Source organism: Diplotaxodon limnothrissa, linkage group LG16, assembly GCF_057381915.1.
Source record: "Diplotaxodon limnothrissa isolate DT_005_m linkage group LG16, D_limnothrissa_male_GT1.1, whole genome shotgun sequence".
Classification (NCBI taxonomy): Eukaryota; Metazoa; Chordata; class Actinopteri; order Cichliformes; family Cichlidae; genus Diplotaxodon; species Diplotaxodon limnothrissa.
In genome coordinates, this window is record NC_140611.1 from 16,242,510 (window position 1) to 16,264,785 (window position 22,276).

At 40.1% G+C, this 22,276-nt stretch overlaps 1 protein-coding gene across 1 annotated transcript in view; it reads left to right on the top strand.

The window, feature by feature from the left end:
* The first annotated feature begins 2,453 nt into the window (after positions 1-2,453).
* The window catches only part of fgf14 (fibroblast growth factor 14), a 122,391-nt gene continuing 102,568 nt past the window's right edge, over positions 2,454-22,276 (top strand). Inside the window, exon 1 of the mRNA XM_085375122.1 lies at positions 2,454-2,661. Within this exon, the coding sequence (XP_085231248.1) occupies positions 2,454-2,661 (208 nt within the window). The remainder of the gene's footprint in view (positions 2,662-22,276) is intronic.

Sequence of the window (22,276 nt, forward strand, 5' to 3'; positions counted from 1 at the left end):
TATCCTCCAGGGTGCGATGATACTTTACATTACAGTAGACGGATCGATAGCAAAGATGACATGAGAGGCCTCTGCAGAGAGAGAAAGCTGGAAAGACTGCAGTGCTCTGACTCTCACTTGCGCTGTTTCCACAGCGAGCTCACTTGGCCTCACAGAACACGTGAGAATATGTTTTGTTAGCATAAATTCCCTAAATTAATGCATGTGCCACTTATCTGAGGCGGTGGACTGGATCTACACGCAAGGACACCTGATAAGTGTGTCTCTACAGTAAATGTGTGTCAGCTGTAGTTGAAAAATTGAAAGTCACCTAAATATGAAATTCTCACAGTTAAGTTTTAAACAAGGATTTAGCAGATTCGCAATGTCAAGAACGTCACTCAGGAAACATTTTGTTTCGAAGTGGCCCACATCCCCGAGGAACCAGTTATCACAGACAACTGATAAGACCCGGGCGCCACAAAACTAGACCATTAAAGTGGATTAATGCTGTAATTTAGAGGTGAACACACAACTTGGATAACATAAAAGGGCACAATTTTAAAATACAAAGGTATTTATTTTGAAAATGGAGGGATCAGTGAAGTGATTTAATGTGAAACATACCCCATATAAGCAAGAACTCACTATTCACCCCAGATTTATAAAATGAAAAACAAAAAATAGATTAAATACATGGAATAAGTGGTTCAGGTTTGATCTCAAATGAGTCACATACTCCTGCTGGTTCAATCACCCCGGTGCCTCCCTCCCCCATTTTCTTGTACTATAGTGACTCTGGTCTGTGTAACACCTGGGAATGGAGTCAGTGCTGTACTGAGCGACTAATGGCTCCTCTTCCAAACACTAACTTCTGCCATTTGTGCTGAGAGAGAATAATGCTGACAGACTGAAGAGTTATTAAGCGGTCTGAAGTATGGAAAACACATTTAACAAAAGACGATCAAACAACAAATGAACCGGTGGTTCCAAATCAAATTTAAAATATCTTGAGGCTGGGCTGAAATGATAAACTCGCAAGTGTCCGTGCACATACATGTCCTCTATCTCCAGAACCCCAGCTTGGTAAGGGCAAGGATAATGAACAATATCTCCTTCGCCTTTTGTCTGTGATGGAAAATCTATAAATCCTTAGAGATCAGCCATGAGGCAGTGGTAACAGTCGCTCCAAGCAACACTAACTGGGCCTCAGTCCTCAGGGATGAAGCAACAAAACAGAGCAAGTAAATGTGATTAAAAATAAATATACAATTTTGCCTTGACATTTCTGTCACTTCTTTTGGTATCTTTTGCAATCGTGGCTCGACTTCTGTTGCGCGTCTTTCCCCTCCTCCTCAGTTCAGTGTCTTAATCGGGGATCTGTTGCTTCACTGAGCTTCAAATGCTTAGATGACATGAAACAGGTGCACACGAGTGTCTACCGACCTATCCAAATGAGTACTGAACACCTGCGACTTTAGAGCTATTAAGCACAATTTCTCATTTAACACCCCATATAGGTGCACAGAGCTGCAGCAGCTTGCAGAAGTGAAGGCAAAGAAATGATTTGTTTGGAAGAAACCGCACAGAGGTAACGGACAGAAATGCTTTTCACCAGACTTTTTCACCTGCGACACACACACACATGCACTCATGTAATAAATAAATAGAATATCCTGCAACAGCCTGGGACAACAGTCTCTGCCGGATCAAAATTTTTTCCAAGCATCACCGATATGACGGCGCACAAACCACGTGTTTACGTAATGGAAAGCCAATCTTTCACTTTAACCCCTCCTACTCGTCTATTTCTAACAAGAGGGTCCGACGCCAAAGAAAAATGATGCAAATGTTCTTATACAGGCGCATCGTACTTTTGGAGATGCCAGTGGCGTTGTGCTGAAACGGCTTGAGGAGAACACCCCGAAAAGGGAGCAAACGCACACTCCAGGAATCACGGACACACACACACACACCAAGAACCCTGGCTTTAATAGAAACGTTGCAGCGTGGGGGCTCAAAGAAATGAAAACTGGGGTTGGTGCTGTCTGACCTCGCCAGGCAAGCAGGTTTGCAGGGGAAACGAACTGGACTTGATCCGGCAATGTGGTGTCTTGTTGGGGCTATCATTGCAGCAGTCTGTCCATAGGATGCATCCTCCCTTGGCTTTTGATGCTGTGCAGATCCACCCTCCTCTCCTCAGAGTGATGAACTAATAGGCAATGATTTTCTCCTCGGAAATCCACCGTGGTTTACTGTTTGCACGTTAGTTGTGTGTTTGTTTACTGGCGACCCGTCTCCTCCCGGTGCGACACATGCAATTTCCAGAGTATATTTTCTATTGTCGACTAGTTGAGGAGGCATTCTTTACACGCCAGAAGAAGAAAACACACCATTAGCACGAAGTGTGACAGACAGTGAATATTTTGTCACGTGAATGAAAGCGCACAGGACTTGGATATACCTATTTTTTTATGATACAATTGGTAGCCTTGCTCGGGAGAACTGATCCAATTGTGTTATTATGCAACCGCAAGGATCTCATCTATATCTGGGTGTTTAAGACACGGGATTGCTCTTCGCCCAAATCAATGTGGTTTCTTTGGAACATTTTCAGCAAAGGAACGCATATGCTGCAGTGTCTTTGTGGCAAGAGTCTTAAGAAAAACAAGAATCCAAGTGGTAAGCTCATCACCATTTATGCCTACTCCTCCGTTTCTCAGCGAACCGGCTTTATGCGTGCTTGTGTGCAGAGAGTTGAGTGTCTGCGTAATTCTGTTAATTTGGTCGTAACGATGATAGATCTGCAATCACATTTATGCAGCGAGTGGATCATGCAGAGGCTCCTGAAGGAGGGGAGGAGGGGGGACAACTTATTCTGTGCTGCTACTACATCGGCGAGCTCAGGTCTTTTTTTTTAGGAGGGGGGCACAGCACAGACACACAAAGCCCCCCCGCTGCATCACCACGGCACCATGATCTTCTAACTTTTTAAATAACGCTTGCTCCCCCCCACCCCTCTCTCTCTCTCACTCTCAGACACACACAGGGGCTCGATGGTATTTCAGAGGATCACATCCACGCACAGTTATTTATTTATTATTTCTTTTTCTTTCTTTCTTTTTTTCTGGACAACGTGATTCCCCCCTAACCAGATTATTCATCCTCGGGTTGACTGCAGCAGTGCCCCCCCCCCCCCCCCACTCCTCTGCATCACCACTTCTCTATTAAATGAGCTATACTCGCTGTGTTTTCAGCGAAACAGCCGGAGGAGACAGACTATTCTTTCATGTCTGTCACTCTACTGATGCAGACCAATACTCATCATGCGGGCCCTGCGAAAGCGTGATTTTTACACGAGCACCTGAGTTGCTCTTATGTTGACGAAGCCAGGCAGCTGAGATGCCAGTAGGGCATGTAGAAAGGGACTGGGATCCGCTGCACCGAAGCAAATCCTGCACTTGAGCAGTCGACATCGTTTCGATTTAGATTGTGCACTTTTTTTCTGGTACAAAAAAAAAAAAAAAAAAAAAAAATCAGTACATAAGCCCTGAATTTAGGATCACAGTAACATCATATATATTTTTATATATCCTGCCAAAACAAATATAACAACGCAGAGGGCCAGTGTACCAGGAATGCTTATTTCAACAGGCTGTTGTAAAGCCCCAGTTAGACAGCATGTAGTGCGGGCTACTTGTTACCTCATGAAGCGGGTAGATGGGCTGAGTAGCAGCACAGTTTTTCGACACTGCAACTGCAGTATAGTAGATCATCACCATACTTTAGTGGGACAATCGCGCTTTGCAGACACTGCAGGAGTGATAACAAGACACTGTCTACTATCAATTACCAAGAAGAAGAAGAAGTTATATTTTACAGCATTATGTCTCCACAAACCTAGCCAAGGTTTGTGTTGGTATAGCTCAAGATAGGGTGAAAACACAGTTAGCCTCAGTTTGTGCCTTCAGTTTGTCAATACGCATTTTTCTCATAGGCCCAGCTACAACAGCTAATTTGGAGGCATTACAAGATTTGCCAAAATATGTCAAAAAATATAATAATAATAAACATCTTTGGAACTATTTTCTCATGCTACAAACTCCAAGCAGGAAAGTAGGATAAATTCTTGCTGTATTTATGTTGTTCTGAAATATAAATATTTGTTAATGTATGTACGCCATCCATTTATTTTATGCTATACTGCATTATAATTGTTCTTACTCACATTTTTCCTGGCAAGCAGGAAGATTATGTCATCACCGGCCATAGGCATAACCTGGGTATTCCCCCCCCCCCAAAAAAAACAAGGCAGAGTGTGACACTCTAAGTGGCTTTTACTTTGAAAAGATTTCTCTAAGCAATACTCATCTTCCATATTTCAGTATAAACAGTTGTTCTTGCATTAGAGGGAAGCTGTACAATATAAAGCCCTTTATAGTCAGTTAAAAATTTCTGGTGCTGATTAGACTCTAACTTATCTCTTCAGAGGTGCAGCATTTTCTACTAGTAGTTGGTGCTACATTTTAAATATGACAAATCAAAAGAACAAATTCTGCACCTCACTCATTTGTAAACACTGGTTCAGTTCTGCCCCTGGTTCCCATCTTCTCTTTTAGTTTAAGGAAATAAGCTGTAATTTCGAAAGACTTTTAAAAAAATGTGTTTTTTCGTAGTTAATGGAGTAGACATTTATTTTTTGTCCTCTAAGTGCTGTTATACAACCTCTGCATTTGAGTTTTGCTACTATCTACTTTTGATTAAATTAGAAAAAATAAGCTGTAACAAAGAGGTAAGACTTTAAAAAAAGAACAACCAATAAACAGCAAATATGTACAACAATGTCTCAGTAGAATTGTATGTATATAACTCTTACTAGCAAAAAATTACTAGCATAAAGGCTATACATTTTTTATGCTCCTATTCCTTGCTGATCATATTAAAAGCATAATATTGCGTTACAGTGGGCTCTGGAGTGATAACTGACTTTGGTCAGTAGAAAAGCCACTGCGAGACAGTAAGTTGTGTTTAACGCAATTCATCCAGTCAATCAAAGCTAAGACTTTGCCCTGACCACAAAATGGTCAGGACATGTGCTACAGCAAGTGATAGGACCAGTAGTTTACTGGGAAATGAAGTATCCGCACTGCCAGGCAAATCACACAACTGACTTGTTTCAACTCCAAAAGGTGTTTTAGAAATTCTCACACAAGTTGTTTAAGTGCCATTGTGATAGTGGGACAGCGAGTCCTCTGCGTGGCCCTGTGTCAGCAAAGTGTTACCTAAACTGTTCGCCAGGCCTGAGCTGCAAAGGCCTAGACTTAGTGCTACAGCTCTTTGGTTGTACTTTTAGTAACACAGCAGAATTGAGAGAACCAAGAAAGACCAAACCAAACAGACTGTATCACTATAGCTGCAGTTTTGTTACCGTATAAACACCAGTCTTATAATTCACGGATTGTATTCAGTTTCTCTTTACACACACACACACACACACACACACACACACACACACACACACACAGGCTTAGTGACTGTACAGGACCAATTCATCTGGAGAGGTTTAAAGCAGAGTATGGATGGCACTTGATTTTATTCTAGCGTGGGTTAATAGTTCCCTATTAAAGGCAACATTTATTTTCTGTCACTGGGTGTGTGATAGCACAAAGTTACATGTGTGGAGAACTTGTCTTTAGGCCCTTGTAATTATGTACTAACTGGTTGTGAGCCCATTCACATAGGGTCATCCCTTTTAAAAAATCTTTGAGTTCTGTGTGCATCCTCATTTTCCTTCATATTATCAAATTAAATTGCCCCTAAGCCTATAGGTCAGTGGCTTTGTATTCTTTGGTCAGCTGTACTGATGTGCATGGATACATATGGAGTATTTCTTGAAGTAGACCACATTCTTTAGTGTTGAAAGAAGATGAGAGGAATCCAGTGCCTGGTTCTCTAAAGCATCTCCTCTCTTCACAGTGGTCCAGATCAGGTTATGATAAAACATAGTGCGGTTCTGCATTCTGATGCAAGTGAAGGGTTGGGTTAAAGCTCCATAACACAACAGGATGAGTCACTTCCTTGTTGGATATGGCAGTTTGCCATCATGTAAAGCTACGCGTCCACTTTTAGCCTTTTTGCAAAACTGCCTTCGGGTAAAGTCACCAAGATTTTATACTCAGTGACCTGTTAACGTTCTTCCAGTTGTGCCTCTGTTTTCCAGCAAGATTGTTGTTTCATGTGGTGGCTTGTCCTTAGGGTTGGTGGTCTGGTACAACTGCTACTGTGGATCTACTCTCAATGTTCACTCTTGTGTAACAGTACGTGTACATGTCTTTGAGTGAGTGTACTTCATTAAGTAAATTAAAAGTGATGAAGCAGCTTAGTGGAAAGGACGTAGATATAGGACGTTTAACCCTGAGGCTTAAGTGGCAGTGACGGCTCTATAAATGCCCACACAGATGTCATTATAAAAGTTTGAGTGTCACTGAATGATGCACACAATAAACCATTTAATGAGGGTATTTGTAGTGTAGAGGGAAAAGTTATGTCATATGAACTGCGACAATCAATAAAGGCAGATATGCGAGTGGCGCTCTTTGACATATCTTGGGCTGAAATGATTGAAAGGTAGACGGTAAATAGGCGGGTTGTTGAAAGAGCAGAATTGCTCTGGGTGTGTGAAGTCAGTGGGTGGCTTCTTCAAAGTGGCACAGTGGCTCACTGACAGCAGAGTGACACTACAGGTGAGGTCACATGACACCCAGGCCTCCAGGTGATGTTGGCTCATAGCATGTGAAGTGAAACTTTTCTCTGTTATCTGTGACATAGTCAGAAAGCTGGACCTAAGACTCATTTAATTTAAAATCGAATTACTATAACAAAATAATTTCTCCTGGTTCTTTTCTATGATCTAAGATTATATTTATGAGCCAACCACGCTGACTATTAGAAGACTACAACCTTGTAGAGGTGCTTCGAACTGATAAACGTTCATGAACTGAGGGAATGTGAGATATTTTAATGTAGAGGCTTATAAACCACTGTGAATTTCAATTTACTGCGTCTCACATTACCTAAAATAATAAAAACCAAATAAGTGTCACTGTAATTAAACAAAAGGCAATTCTTTGGATGCTAGGAGCAATTTATTTGAAAATAAAAAAAGCTTCTTTATTCACAAAACGTGGCTACGCACGTTTGATTTTTACAGATTTTACACCAGATGCCCTTCCTGACAAAACTCCAAAAGGATTGTTTCTCCTTGAGTATGGAAGCAGGGATCTTCTGCCTGTTAGGAAAATGTGTAAACCACTACACCATGGAGCCACTAGCAATATGTAAAGCAGGACTTTGCAAGTTTACTTTACATTTATGTGCCAATAAATTCTACCTGACAGCATTGTGAGTAGGCCTTTAATACCTTTTAAGATCAAGCGCTACCTCTGTATCAGCATCTTGAATGATAAAGTGGATTTCCTGTGAATGTATTGTCTGTCATGTTACAGTAAGTTTATGAGTCTGTCTGTGAAACCCATACAAATGCAACTATACACTGTTGTTGTTACTGTCCTGCTGTTCGTTTGGTGTCAGTTTCTGGTGTTGGTGTCTCTTTTGCATGCAGTTCTTATCTCAGAGCAATTTATCGAAAAAAATGTACTGTTTCCCCCCAAAAATCACATTTTTTTGAGAATTTAAAAAGAGGGTCGATAATTATTTGTACAGTTAAAAGATACTTGTTCCATTTGTCTTACGTACTTGCGCTAGTTTAATTTGTGGTAACTAGGAAAATGCAGTGTAATTAAAGGGGACGGGCAAGATTCAAAGACAGACTCCTACAATTAGAGTAACAGCAGGGCTGGCTAAAAATAACTTCCTCCAACTACCGTTCCACGTTGCTAGGTTTCAGACAGAAACATTTCAGTAAGTTTGTAAATGGCTAAACTGCAGTAGTTACACACACACACCCTGAAAGATCACAGCAAAGATGTAAAAAAACAGGATTTACAGTTAAATATGTATCGCTTTTCGAGTAACCTTCACACTTTTAAACTGACAGCATTTACTAAATCTTTTAAACTGTGAGTCACATTGATGAAACCTTTGTTTCTAAAAATATCTCAAGAGCATACATGTCCTTAGAATGGAAGTGAATATGCACAGAAGGGATAAACGTGTTTTGTTTTTATTTGATAAAACCATTTGGATTCTTGGAGATTCTTGGTCAAGGACTGTTTTTCTTCTCATGACAGAACTCTGTGATTATTGTCATGCTTTGTTGTCATTTAGAAAGAGACGTGAAATTAGGTGTTGCTGCAGTTAATATGTCAAAGATCAACACGACAGATTTTTTTCACTTTCATCTGCTTGGGCAATGGCACGATCAGTTTCCCCTGTGAATTAATTTGGGCTCCGTCTCTCTTGGTTTTCAAGAATGTGACCTGAAGAGGTGATAAGAATCAAGTTCCTGGCTACTATTCTACCTCCCTCTGCGTGCAATCAAGTTTACAGAGAAATCTCATGAGTGGGCAAATATATAAATCTAAATATGGTGTTTCTATACAGACAAAGACAGAAGCACAACAAGAAGAGAAGTGTTAGCTTCATGTTAATGTCTGTAAGGAAAAAAAATAAAATGAATGAAATAAAATATATCATGTTTACCATTTACATCTAATTAATAGTGTATTAGTGTGAATTTGTATTAAATTCTATTCTATTCTATTTATATAGCTCCGATTCACAACAACAGTTGACTCAAAGCACTTTATTTTTTTAGAGAAAACCTCAACAATCAGACAACCCCCTATAAGCAAGCATTTGGCAACAGTGGTAAGGAAAAACTCCTTTTGAGAGGAAGAAACCTCCAACAGAACCAAGCTCAGGGAGGGATCTGCTAAACCACTTTATTCAGCGCTCAACTTAAAGCATATACTGTTTTTAAGGATGGATCAAATATCAAATATCCTGTGAAAGTATTGCTTATAGGAATACACTCATAGATACACTATGGAAAAAAACGACTGAGGCACAATTCTTAATCTTTCAAATCATGTGTTTTCAGTTTCATTGTTACAGGTGTATAAAAGCAAGAACCTAGCCATCCAGACTGGCTTTACAAATATTTGTAAAGAGAATGGGTCATTCTACAGAGTTCATTGAATTCAAATGCGGTGCAACCCTGGCGATTTGTCACTTTCCTCCTATAGTCCACCATCCACTGTAAGTTGTGTTATTGCAAAGTGGCAGTGTATAGGGTGTGCCACTGCAAGGACAACATGGAAAAGCCAAGAATAATATGGTATAAAAAGAAGTTAATTAAATGTAATTTATGTTGGGAAAATAAATGAGTATTTGCTGATGCCGTCCTGCTTATTTTTCCAATATCACAGGTTTCCTTTTGTTGTATTGTAAATTTAAAAAAAAAAATCTTCTAAGGGGCATGCTATAAAAATGCAGCATTTTCCTAGCATTATATTACAAAAAATACCTCCTCACCACTAAACAGCAAACAAAGAAATCTAGTCGTTAGCAACTAGCTAACTAGCTAGCAAACTACCAGCTAGAAAGATGGATATTTCCTCGAGGAATTAGTGGAGATCAACCCAGAGATACAAATATATGAGCAAAGTGAGGATAGCAGTAGCATTTTAGATCTTGTGTTTGACCTTACCTGCCTGATCTTTAAATTTAAGTTGACAAAAATGATCCATTGTCTGTCAGCTAATCAGCTAATGTCTGTTAAATATCTCACACTCATTTTTAGATTAGATAATATCACAATGAAATTATTACTCCTTTTTTTTAATATAGGCAAAGCATGAGATGGTTTTGTGTCTAGCTAATAGTATTAGGCTTTGCTTTCTGTACCTTGCATTTTAAGCCATTAGAGGTAATATTGCCCTTTTTGAATAAATCTGCTTTAAAAGGTTATATCTGTCTTTTGTAAACGGTCTAGTGCTTCTTTCATTTTCAAATAAACATCCCAAGAGTCAAGAGAGTCAACTGTATAAAGCACAATGAATATTTAAATGCCAAATAAATATCCTCAGGATGGGTTGCAGGTAAAATGCGAGCGAGAAGTGACGATTAGTTGATTGCTTTGTAATCTGAGTCATAGATACAGTTAGCTACCTGTGGTGTGAAATGTTGCTGTGAGGAATATGTGGCTAAATGTGAATTACAGTTTGATTACCATGGATGATGTCAGTTAAGCAAAATTAGACAGCTTTGTGATGAAGTGTTCTGCATTTTTTTTATTAGGCTGTCAACATGCAATATAAATAAGCATAACCAACACAATGACAACAAGAAAAGACGACTGGAAACAAATGCTCACAATCATTTCCCAATTCCTTTTCCCACACTTTCTGACAGAAACTACACTGTCACTCTTTTGAGGTATTTATGATACAGAGTGGTGAAATTGTCAGTTGTGCATGTGTACTGACGTTAGGGTTGCCAACTCCCTGAAAAATAAATAAGGGACACCTCGTGGCCAGGGCCGGGCGACCCAGTTGTCTTCACCCTTCCCAGTGTGGTGAATTTTCTAGCTCTTTTTTTGTGTGTGAAATTATTTTTTTTAACCCTTTGACTTGAATTTGATTTAAGTAGATGTGTATTCTTTGTGATATGAACACATGTGAAACAAATGATCATTTAGCCATTTATTTTTAGCTCAAAATGACAACATTAACACAGTAAAACAGGTCTCTTTCTTAAACAGAAGCCTGTCATGCTTAACTTTTGAGAATATAAGTAAATCTTTCTTTAAAAGCACTCTGTCCTGCTTAACTTAAAATAATAGAAAACAATAGAAAGAAAAACATTCTTGTAACAGTGCACATTTAGTGCATTTAGTACAATCGGCTTCAGTTGAAATATTATTTCAGCTTTTCTGATGCTAATCAGCTGCTCCTGTTTGTAAACCCGCTTGTTCCCATGATTACGCATCTTAACTCATCATCATTATTCATCTATGTATTACTTTTATGTATTAGTCATCAATTTGTTGTAATCATCTATCCTTGCAGTTGTTTATTACACAAAATAAATTATATTATCACACTTCTGGCCACATAGCGCTGATATTCATTGCACATGCCCATATTAACTTTTTCCAGCCAGGTGTTTTCCTTTTCCCATTCTTCCCTTTCTCTGAGGGGAACAAACATTGCTGATCTAATGCTGGGCTTACACCGTGCGGTTTTAGGCCCATTTTGAGACTATTTTTGAGTGATCGGACCGATTTTGGCCTTCATCGTGCATCGTGTAGTATACGTGGGGTAACGAGAAGTGATTAACACCTCACGACCAGCTCCCGATCATCAATCGCTCGTGAGGGTGTCACCACAGCCGCTCACACTGCTCGCGCGCAAACACGTAAACGTCGGTGAAAAAGACGTTGCAGCACGGCTGTGCAGCGTGTGATCTGGACACAAGCGATGGAGGCACAACTTGTAGAACTTTGGAAAGCTCATCCGAGCCTTTTCGATGTGGCATCACAAAATTATCACGACCACAACAACCGTGAAAACAGTTGGATTTACACTGCTGCTCAATCACAGCTGCCTGATGAGTGTTTTTCATTAGCAATTTAGCAAAGTTGATGGTGGTGGTGTGTGTGTCTGTGTGAGTGTAAGACGGAGAGAGAGAGTGACAGATTTTCTGTTATAACCTTCATGTTATGGAGGCACAGTGTGAGCACTCAGGTCAATCAGAGCATCGGGCCGTATAGTGTGAGACCTGCATCGTGACCTACCAACTTCTAATCCCTGCGAGTCAATCGTGCAGTTTGAGCAGGAGCTGAATAACGTGACTGAAAAAATCGCACAGTGTTTGCCCAGCTTTAGGTGTACTGTCGTCCGAGACTTGCACCGCCGTGTCGGCGTTTGTTTCCCTGTTGGCCATGCTTCTTGTTGTGGTCATCTGTTGTCTTCCGGTATTTTCTCCGTAAGCGACCTTTCCTCGACCAATGAGATGAGCGGTAATCTGAATTGTCATACTCGAATTGTCATAAGTGTGCTGTCAGCTCATTGGTCACAAAGCAGGAGAGGGGCTGGGAATTATGTTTTCAAACAAAGCGTTAAATCCATAAACATTTATAGACTACTTTTGATTCTCACTGTATTACGGGACAAAGTGCGTCCCTTATTAGCTCAATACGGGACGTGTACTTTTGTTTCGAAATACGGGACGATTCCGTATTTTAAGGGACGGTTGGCAACCCTAACTGACGTGGACTTGTCAGATTTGAAGAAATAACTTTAGAGAGTGTAAGAAATTGTTCCTCAGTTGTCAGTTTTATGAACTTCTTTATTTTCAATCAGTTCATTTTTGAGTCCCTTGAAGTCATTGAAATTTCTGTTTAGGTTATCAGTAATAACATAGGCCGGCAATCCGATTGTTAAGTGATGACGTGACGAATCCTACTTCCGGGCCTAAAGTAGTCTGCGTTTAATATGGCTTTTGTGTTGTTAACATGTTTAATGTTATGTATTTTCTTCTATTTAATCTCAAAAAGCTCCTAAAACAGTCAGTGATCACTGTTGACCTCCCTCGGCTTTTATTACCGCTAATCATTTATTTAAGCTCAGTTTTTAAAACCTTAGGATGTAACTACAGCCCAGCCCATGCAGCAGTATATGAATGACTAACCTCGTATTGTGGATGGATTATCTCAGTTGTTCTCCTGGCTGAAGTTTGGTCCTTATACAGCATCCTGCCATGCGATTATATTTGTTCCTGACCACCGAGAACACTCACGTTAACTTTTATCGAGTGGAAAAAAAGTTAGCTTGTTTATATTATGCTAACATAGCTGTGTCGCTAGCGGTCACGTAGCACATCATTATATACCAGCTAGCCCAACTTCAGTAACCCTACAAACCTCACTGCTGTTTAGTTTCCTGTCTTCATTTATGCTGGAAGTGATAGCAGAGCTGTACGTTTGAATTTGTTTCCAAAACCCCGCAGTCAGGACATGCTATATTGTATTTAGATAGAAGCTAGCGAGCTAACTCCCTGCTAACTTCTAACTCCGTTAAATGTCATAAATTCCGTTTTCTTGGATGCCTGGATGTTAAACTCAATTGTTACACCTGGTAGAGCAGAACGCTGATCATTTTATTAAAGATGAAAGACTTTAGACAGTTTTTCAACTCTCAGTAATACCATAGTGATCGTTTGATATATGGACCTGCAGTGGAGTTTAGGTCCAGACACGGCTAGTGACGTCAGACTGAACAACCGGATAGTATCAATCACAAGAGACCCATTAAATGAAATTAGAGTATAATTACTTTATGATGAGTCATGACAGTACCATATATGGATTACAAATGGCACTTTCCAAACAAAAAAAGACACTGTGCTCACTTTGTTAGATGATATTGCCTGCAAAGGTTGCATGACTTCATCTATTATTTTAAAACCTCAAACCGAGCATCTTGGTATTGCCGTCTTATTGTTGTTGCTTGGCAAGCTGCATCTGTAAATTTATTGATATACTAAACTGGGTGAAAACTTTGATTAATGAAAAATGACTGAAAACAAAATGTTTTCACTGGGGAAACTGAACAGGTCTAGAGACCAGTTAGTGACCACCTGGAAACCATTGTTAATGAACAACAAATGCATGTTCCCTGATCAGTTGCGAGTGGCTGGTTCAGGTCTCTGCCAGTTGCTATGAAATCAGTTGCTAAAGACCAATTCAATCAGGCCTATGAACTGGTCTGTGACACATGGCGACTGCTGGTTGCTATGGAATATATGTGTAAATTCCACAACCAGTTGCAAGTGGTTGCTGGAGGTTTCTGACAGTTGCTGCAATGAAATCGACAGATTCTGACCTGTCTACAAATACTAGCAAACTACTCTCTGAGGGGTAGTGAGAGTGAGTGAAAAGTGTGAAGCAATGCCCCTTTTGAGATGTTTAGGTTACTGTGATGAGGCAGACAGTGATCTCCACCAACAACATTCTCCAACTTCCAGCAACCACTTGCTAACTTGATGGGAAATACATATTTTTTCTTTGCAACTGCTGGTTCTTACTAACAGGTCTTTAGACCAGTGTGCCTGAGGCCTTAGATACTGCTGAAGCCAGAATAAGACAAAGCGGTACCCATGAGTTCCTCAGAGTGACCGAGCCCCCACTATTGCATGACATCAACCCACAATTTCAAAACATGAGTTAAAAAAAATACCTCACAAAAGGAAAAATTGGAGTAAAAGAATTTTCTTTTGCATCAGGATGGTAGCATCTGATTTTGAGTTTCCTAACACAAGAGCCTTTTTAACTGAAGTCGATTTAAAAATTACAGGAAGTCTGCTTTGAGTAACATTTTTTGAGCTAATTAAGCTAATGTAAGCTTCACGTTGATTGAAAACCCTGTCTCCTGCTGATTTATGAATGTCTGCTCTAGTGAGCTTGATAAAACCTGAATACTGTAAGAAACCTTGAGTGTTCACTTGGCAGTTACAGATATCCTCCTAATACACTAAAAGCTGCATATTTATGGGAAAAATGTCAAAGTCTTTACTTGATGAGCCATACTAATATATAGAAATGTCATTTTTCTGGTACTAAAGCATGAATCTAGGTAGTACTTAGACTTCCCCATCTGCTTTTAACTGGTTAACCCAAAAACTAATGTAATTAGTCAAAGATATGCCTGTGGCTTCGGAGGTAAGCTAGATTAGTTCACTGAATTTTGCACCTTTGCTCTTGTATGCTTTGTTTTGGCAGCCTGAGAAAAGATACTGTCTTTACTGATGCCTGCCATGTCTAATCACGATGCCTAAGAGCTGACTGGAAAATTCGCCATGAGGGGTTTAATGTATTCAGTGTAAAAACAAAAAAGAAAAATGGTTCTGTTTTTTAATGGAGTGGTATAATTTAATATCCTACACGAAAGACCCGTCTGCATGTTTGTAGAGCAAGAAAACCTCTCTGCACACACATAAAGGGCTTCTGGCTGCTTCTTGGCCCTGTCACTGCACCTTTTGGAGGTAACCTTAAACTGTAAATGCTTTTCAGCATCCATCACATTTGACAATGATCCTGTTTGAAATTTAAAGACACAGCTTCAAGTTTACATATCTTAAGATTACCGTGTGAAAGATTCATTTCAAGGACTTTTCAGTTTCTCTCGCCTCAGTGTTTAATGGTTTTGTAGAGGACGCGTGCAGTCCTGAAATAGCTTTCTCAAGAATACCAGAACATTGAAATACATGCTGTAATCATTGGTATAATAGGATGCCATGGATGTGAACTAAGATTTATGTTATGTCCCTAGTGTATGTCAGACAAACTTGGAAACCTGCTCCCTGCTTACATTTCCGCCAGGATATGGGGCGTCTGTGTCAATCATTTGCTTTAGCTTTGTGAAACCACAGATTTGAAATGGAGAAAAATGAGAGTGAAGCAATAGGGGCATTGTTACTCCTATTTCTAAATGATACTGCATCTCACCCCTCCCTACGCTGGCTTTTTACTCCATCTTCCAGTGAGGTCGTTCATAATAACAGATTTCACAGCTGAACTCGTTTGGAGAGACCACAACCCCGCTCTAACAATAATGAAAGCAAGGTCTGTCCCTTTCTCAAGTACATGACACATCTCAACACTCGCTGCTTGCATGATCCCAGATTATTGGGCATGTGATAGGCTGATATCTGTCTTTCGCGAGGCTGCTGAGCTTTTTGTCTGTGATGATGCACTGCACTCTGATAGTGAGAAAGAGAGATGGAGAGCAGTTGAGAGTTAGACAATGAAATTATTGATTTGTGGGATCAGAAGTTTGAACGGTTTTACAGCAGAGCTGACACGGATGCAAAATGACTTTTGAAATTTGCCGTCATTATAAAAATGTATTGTGAAGTGTTGGAAATACTCTGGGTACAATCGATGTGGAGTGGAGGAGGAGAAGAACAGTTTTAACAGGTGTGTGGAGGGCTTTTGTCTTCGAGCTCAGCATTTGCATCAATACCTGTGGCAGCATAATGTAGTCGGGGCAGTCAACAGGTGAAAACATCTGAATAATCTGCACTGATTCAATCCTTTTACAACCAATGCACCATGTCCATGTGCCATGAAGAGTTATTTCCATGTCTTTAAACACTATTACAAGAGCTTCTCTGTATTCATTGACACTCACACCAACTGAACTCTTAAATAACTCACTCACCCACTGACATTTGGTCTTTAGAGTGAAAGCTGACATGATTACAGTGGAGATGTATTTAATGAGAGTATGTAATGTTTCCCGAAAGGAACCCCAGAGAGCTATAATTTCAGTCTTATATGTCAACACAACATTTTGGAGCCATCTACAAAGATACGATTGTCTAAATAAGAGGTCCTAAATGGTCACCAGAGGGGAAAAAGCTCTGCTGTAAAGACAGGGTTATTGATTAAAACACACGAGAAAAAGAGCAGATCAGTTTAGACTAATTGTCTCTCACGTTTCACTGTAAAATTAGATAAATTGGCTTTGATTAATTTAAATGATGAAAAACTGAACCCTTAAAAAATACACTTAAATCTAAACTCGGAAATTACGTCTTTGATGGATGAATGAATGAATGAATGATACAATAGCATACGGAACATGAACAGTGACCAAGAGTCATTAATTGCAAAGATTTGAGTCTGTGTTGATATCACTCTGTGTGCACAAATAGGAATACAGGCATTCCAGAGTTATCCTGACTAAATTTTCCTCAGTGGGATGGGACAGAAAGGTTTTCCCTAAATGATGAACAAGGATACTGATGCTAGAATAATTCAGGCGTGAAGAATTACTTCATGCTTGATTGGACTTGATTGAAATACAAAATAAAAGATGTGGGAAAAAAATACTAAGGCAAATGAAATATATCCAAGAAACAACAAACAGGCACAGTTTGCTGTTCGCTTCGCTGACAGACACGCTGCATTGAATTGTGGGAATCAAAACAAAACAACGGGGGTAATGGTACAAGAGTACAATAAGAAAAGATTTGGCTTCACTTTTATTTTTAGTAATATGCTAACATAATCTGATGATGCCTTCCTATTTTCCCGAAAACCACCAGCAGCTGAGGGGTTAAAGGCTGTGCGAAGTGAGTCCATTTATTAGTAGTAATTTTGTTTCTAGGCCATCATCTAGGAGCGGGAAAGGATACAGTCATATTAGCATGTTGCTGATGCTGTACAGCAAGAAGGTTGGGTCATGTTCCCTGTGGCTCTTATGACAGAAATGTAGCATCTTCAACCTTTATCAAAAACACCAGACTCAACATGCTGAGGTGCATGGTGTGTGTTTGTGTTACTGAACCACTATTTGTGTTATTACAAATCATACCGCCAAAGGCACACGGCTTAAGTGATGGCTCGCTGTTGTTCTGGGCTACAGCAATGAGGACTGTTGGAGAGAAACATAGAGCCAGTTCAGCTGGGCCTGCTTCTTTCCTGTGCTGAAAGTACATTTTACTGATTTGATTATGATTGATTGCTGATATGATTTCATGACTCACCGCTGGCCTGTAGCTCATTTATTACTGTTGTCCATCATCTGACTGTGGTCTTTACTTAGCAGGATGCACTTACGTCTCTCTCTCTCTGTCATTATCTCTGTTGCAACAGTGTGTTTTCAGTGTACGGTGAATTTGTAATTGCGAAAAGCTCTTTATAAGGCAGCTGATGTGGTGGTTACCTCACAGCAAGAAGGTCATGATCCGCTGGCTCGGGCCCCTCTGTGTGGAGTTTGCATGTTCTGCATGCCTGTGTGGATTCTCTTTGGTTACTCTGATTTCCTTTGCCATCTAAAGGCATGCATGATAACCCCCTGTCACACAAAGGCCTAGATACCGGCATCCACAGGTCACTAGGGTAAAATGTGTATTACTTTACTATATGGCAAATGGTTGATGGAGGTTAGTGGTAGTCATTAGATGAAAACAGGTATGTGAAGCTGCACTGAAAATGTTCTTTTGATCGCTTTGGTTACTAGTAAATTGCTGTGATCACCTGTAGTTTGCAAACAAGATTGCAACATGTCTGCAAACACTCACACAAACTACTCAACAAACAATTTGAAATGTTCAAATACTTTGAAAGTGAATGTTCTCCATTTCTGGTGTGCATCACAATTTATTTTTTTTTGCAAGTGTTTGCAGACGTCTCACTACCCACCATGTAGACAATTCAAGACTATGGTAGAAATCACAAAGAGGCTTTTGGTGCAACTCCTTTGTGACCAGTTTTACTTAGCAACTGCCATCAACCTCCATTAAATACTAGCTGGTTAAAGATTTGCACACTTTTCCCTAGTGACACAGGATTGCCAGGGGGGTTGTTGACCTACATGACAGAGACGATAGGTTAATTAGTGATTCTAATTTGACCATAGGTGCGTATCTTGGTGTTAGCCCTGCCATAAAGTGATAACCTGTCCACTCTCACCCAGTGGAAGCTTAGATAGGGCTCCAGTATGGTTCTGTGTTGGTCCGACGCACAGCCTACGGACAGCTTTGCAGACTATCTTCTACATGTTGTAGCTGTTTACTGCCTGTAGGCTACTCTTGCTTATGCCGTTGTTGGACATTGCCAGACAGAATAGAGCAAAGTTATAACATACTAAGAAATGACATGGATCTTGGTGTTAAAAACAATGAAAAGAGTCAGCTGCTTATGTTTTCTTGCTGGTTTTCTTCCTGGCTGTAACCTGCTCTGACATACTGTGTTTTGCTTCTTCCATGGCTATGGTAGTTTTCCCCCCCCTGACTAAACACAGAGTTTTGTTTTGGAGTGTGTCATTCTTGATACTTACAGTTTATTTTGGTAGACAACTCAGGGACCTATTCCTTTCAGGCTTCACTGTGCTTCTACTTCTGCCAGGTTTTGCTCAGTAGCCAGATTGTGGTCACTCAGTTTTTCAGCCGTTTCTGGTGTCTCGTGGTGCCCAGATAACTGCCTTCTCTGTATTGTCTGTTCAAAGTTCAGTGCAGGTTTTGTCATAGCTGTTCAAAGTTTTCTCTCTGGACAGAATTCAGTTTGTCCAGATTCTGAGAAGTCTTTGTCCATGGTGTGCAATGTTGTATGATTTCTCGCTCTTTCACTGTGTCCGTTGATGGACCAGGGTTTCACGATTTTCCAACAAAATAGTGTAATGTTGCAATGATTTCATCTGGAGGCGATTTATTACCACCTGTTTAATTCTTCAGCATTCTGGCCACAGCAAAGAAAACTACTGTTTTTTTAATAAAGGAATAATTGCCATGGTTTGAATCATGCTGCGAGCAAAGACTTTTTGGCACTTTACTGTTTACTACTCAGTAATCATCTCATCTGGCCTGAAAGTACCTGCTTGGCTAGACTTTCTAAAGCCTCCAAGTAGAGTCCAGCAGGGTTGCAAGAGTCTTTTTTTCCCTCTCTGACCAAATGAATTACAATACACTTAAAGGTTGTTATAAATTTTTGGTTCAGCATGTTGCCTACTCCGGTTTGAAGAGATATTTATTATAATGGAAATATTAAAAAGTTTGACTTGGCTAAGCTTTTTCCAGTTCACAATGCCGGATAATTAACTGTTGTTCTCAGTGCCCATTTCGGAGAAACTGAGCCTCATGACCAGCTGGTTGAGGGGACTTTTCTCTATCTTCTTGTTGATATAGAGCTTTTTAACAGTAGGAGTTTGGGCTTGCTGGCTTTAATTTGTTCATGGAATTTGATTAAAATGAAGCTGGCCTAATTAGGCGATCATCCATTGTTTGTTGTATTTCTTTGTACTCAGACGATGTCCTTAGAAATTCTAGTGTGCAGTGTTTAGCTGGGTTTCATGCATGTTTTCACAAGCATATAAAAGTTCTCCTGGGTTTTGAGTCTTTTGGAAAAGGCACCTAACAAAAATGTCATTTTTCCTTTCTCTTCTATCATTGAGTCTTCTTGTCTTTACCAGTTTCACACACACGTGTACATTCCACATTCATCCATCCATCACTCCTCTCCCTCAGCACAAGGGTCTGTTCCTGGCAGTGCTGGAGGTTGTGTGGTGGCTGTGGTATGCTGTGTAGATTTTTGCTGCAGTGCAGTAGGCAGTATTGTACTGCTGCTGCTTTCTCTCTCCTGCTCTTCTGCTCTCTCTCTAGCTCTCTCTCTCTCTATTTGTTTTTGTGTACATAGTTTGGGAACAATGTTACACTTCTGAACACTTTCCCCGCAATTTTTAAAATCAAATCTATAAAAAATACAAATAAAAATAAGCAAGCACACAAAATCAAAGACAAGCAAGCAAACAAACAAACAAAAAACAAAACAAAATGGCATTTGCTTCAAAGCTTCCATCATATTTATCGCAAATAAGAGCTTTTTTCTGGACACTTACATAGGTTTGCCAACATTTCTATGATGGAAGTTGTTATTCTAGGTGTCATTTCCACCTCTTTCACATCCCTGTCTCGGAGTTCACTTCCCACAGCTTTAGGTGGGTCCCCCCTGTGGCTGTTGTCCTTTATTCAGACACAAAGCAAGAAAGGGAGAGAGAGCGAGAGATGATGACAGTGACTAAGTAACCTGTTTGTGGCGGTGAGTGCACGGCTCTTTGCACAGAAAGGCCAGTTGTTTTCTGTTATACACACTAGGCTAGAGACAGGGAAGCACTCAGATTCAGTATGTCAGATAGCAGAAGTGGAAACACACAAAGAAAATATAGCTAAGCTTGGCAGCCATACAACTTTTGTTTTGTTTCTGTGGACGTGAACATTTTTTGTTTGGTGACTCAGTGATAGGTCTTGCTTTCTGTCACATGCAGTAGAGACTGTGTCACCAACACCATTTAGCCATGACATGACGGCACTAGGCATTTCTGGTTACCTAAGAAGGTGTCAGCGCTATCTGCGGGATATGGCTATCTGCATGTTGGAAGGTTCTGGTGGGAAGATGTTGGCAGGGTCTTTACGAGTGGGTGACAGGCAATATATGCACGTGTGTATATGTGTGAGAAGGTGGCCATGCTTATGTGACTGGGTTAAAAGGTTGTGCCAAGCACTGGAGGACATCAGGAGGAGTGTGAGAACCCGAGCAACAGTTCAAGGCATGCATCTTTATTTCAAATGTTATGACATTTATTGCTAAAATACAGTGAGAAAAAAAATCAAGTTAGCTGGCCTTTGGAGCAATGGAGGCAACATCTTTTGCTAAGATTGTGGAGCAGCATGTTCGCAAGGCACTAAAGGGTGAAGCAGTGCATGGTGAGTCCAAGCATGGAGGCTGACACAAGTATTCCACAGGTATGCCTTTTTCCTGTAATGGATTGGTAATGTCAGGGATGGAGCAGTTCCTTTAATCCACACCAGTTTCTTTAATGGGACATAGTAAAGTAAACTCAGCACTGACATGAGTATCCTGATTGGTAGTATGACTGACGTAAATAGTTTTCTTGTTTAATATGTGAACTGTTATCAATGCAGACTCCTTCTACATTAATAAAACTAATCACTGCATTGCAGATGATCAAACCTGAAGGTCACACGTTGTAGTTTCTGTGTGCTTGAGAGTTTGTTTGCATGTTCACTCTCTGGACTCTTTTTATACAACACCATGCCAAAGAGGAGGAGGTAATTTCATTGTGTATATATATATATATATATATATATATATATATATATACACTGCTTCTGGAGATTATTTAGTATTATTGGTCTTGCATAAAATATAAAGCATTTTCAAGGCCAAGTAAGGAAGCCAAGTACAGTGATGCATGGCTGTGGATCTACAACACGCCAAATTTGACCCTCTCTTCTCTTCTCTGCTCTTCTCTTGAGCAGAGGAAAGTGAATGTTGTCTGTCAGCTGTGTTCTCATGTGTTTATACACAGGAATGACTGACACGCAGGAATATGCACAGCGGGCTTACTGAAAACCTTATCATGTCTGCAGTAATGCCGCAGCATCTCTCCTATCATTCAGTCACAGAACTGCTCCTTAATAACAGCTTTGACAGACCTGCTTTTGCGGCAGCAGAGTCACGATCCATATGTTCCAAGGCCAAACTTCATATTGCTCTATTGTGATGTTCTCAGTAGGAGAATCTTGCTGATGTCTCCTCATGTTTGCTTTTAGAAGAGCAAGGTAATAAATGCTGAAAGACACTGCATTGTGTGTTTTAGTGGCTTAGGAGTGAACAAAATACTGCACTTAAAAGATTGACAGAAAGTCTCCAGAAGTGATGCTTCTGCTTTTAGGTGAGGTGCTGGGCATCAATCTTCTCTTCTAAACACTTGCTTTGTTCCTAGATACTGTTTTAGCAAAGTGTTGAGAA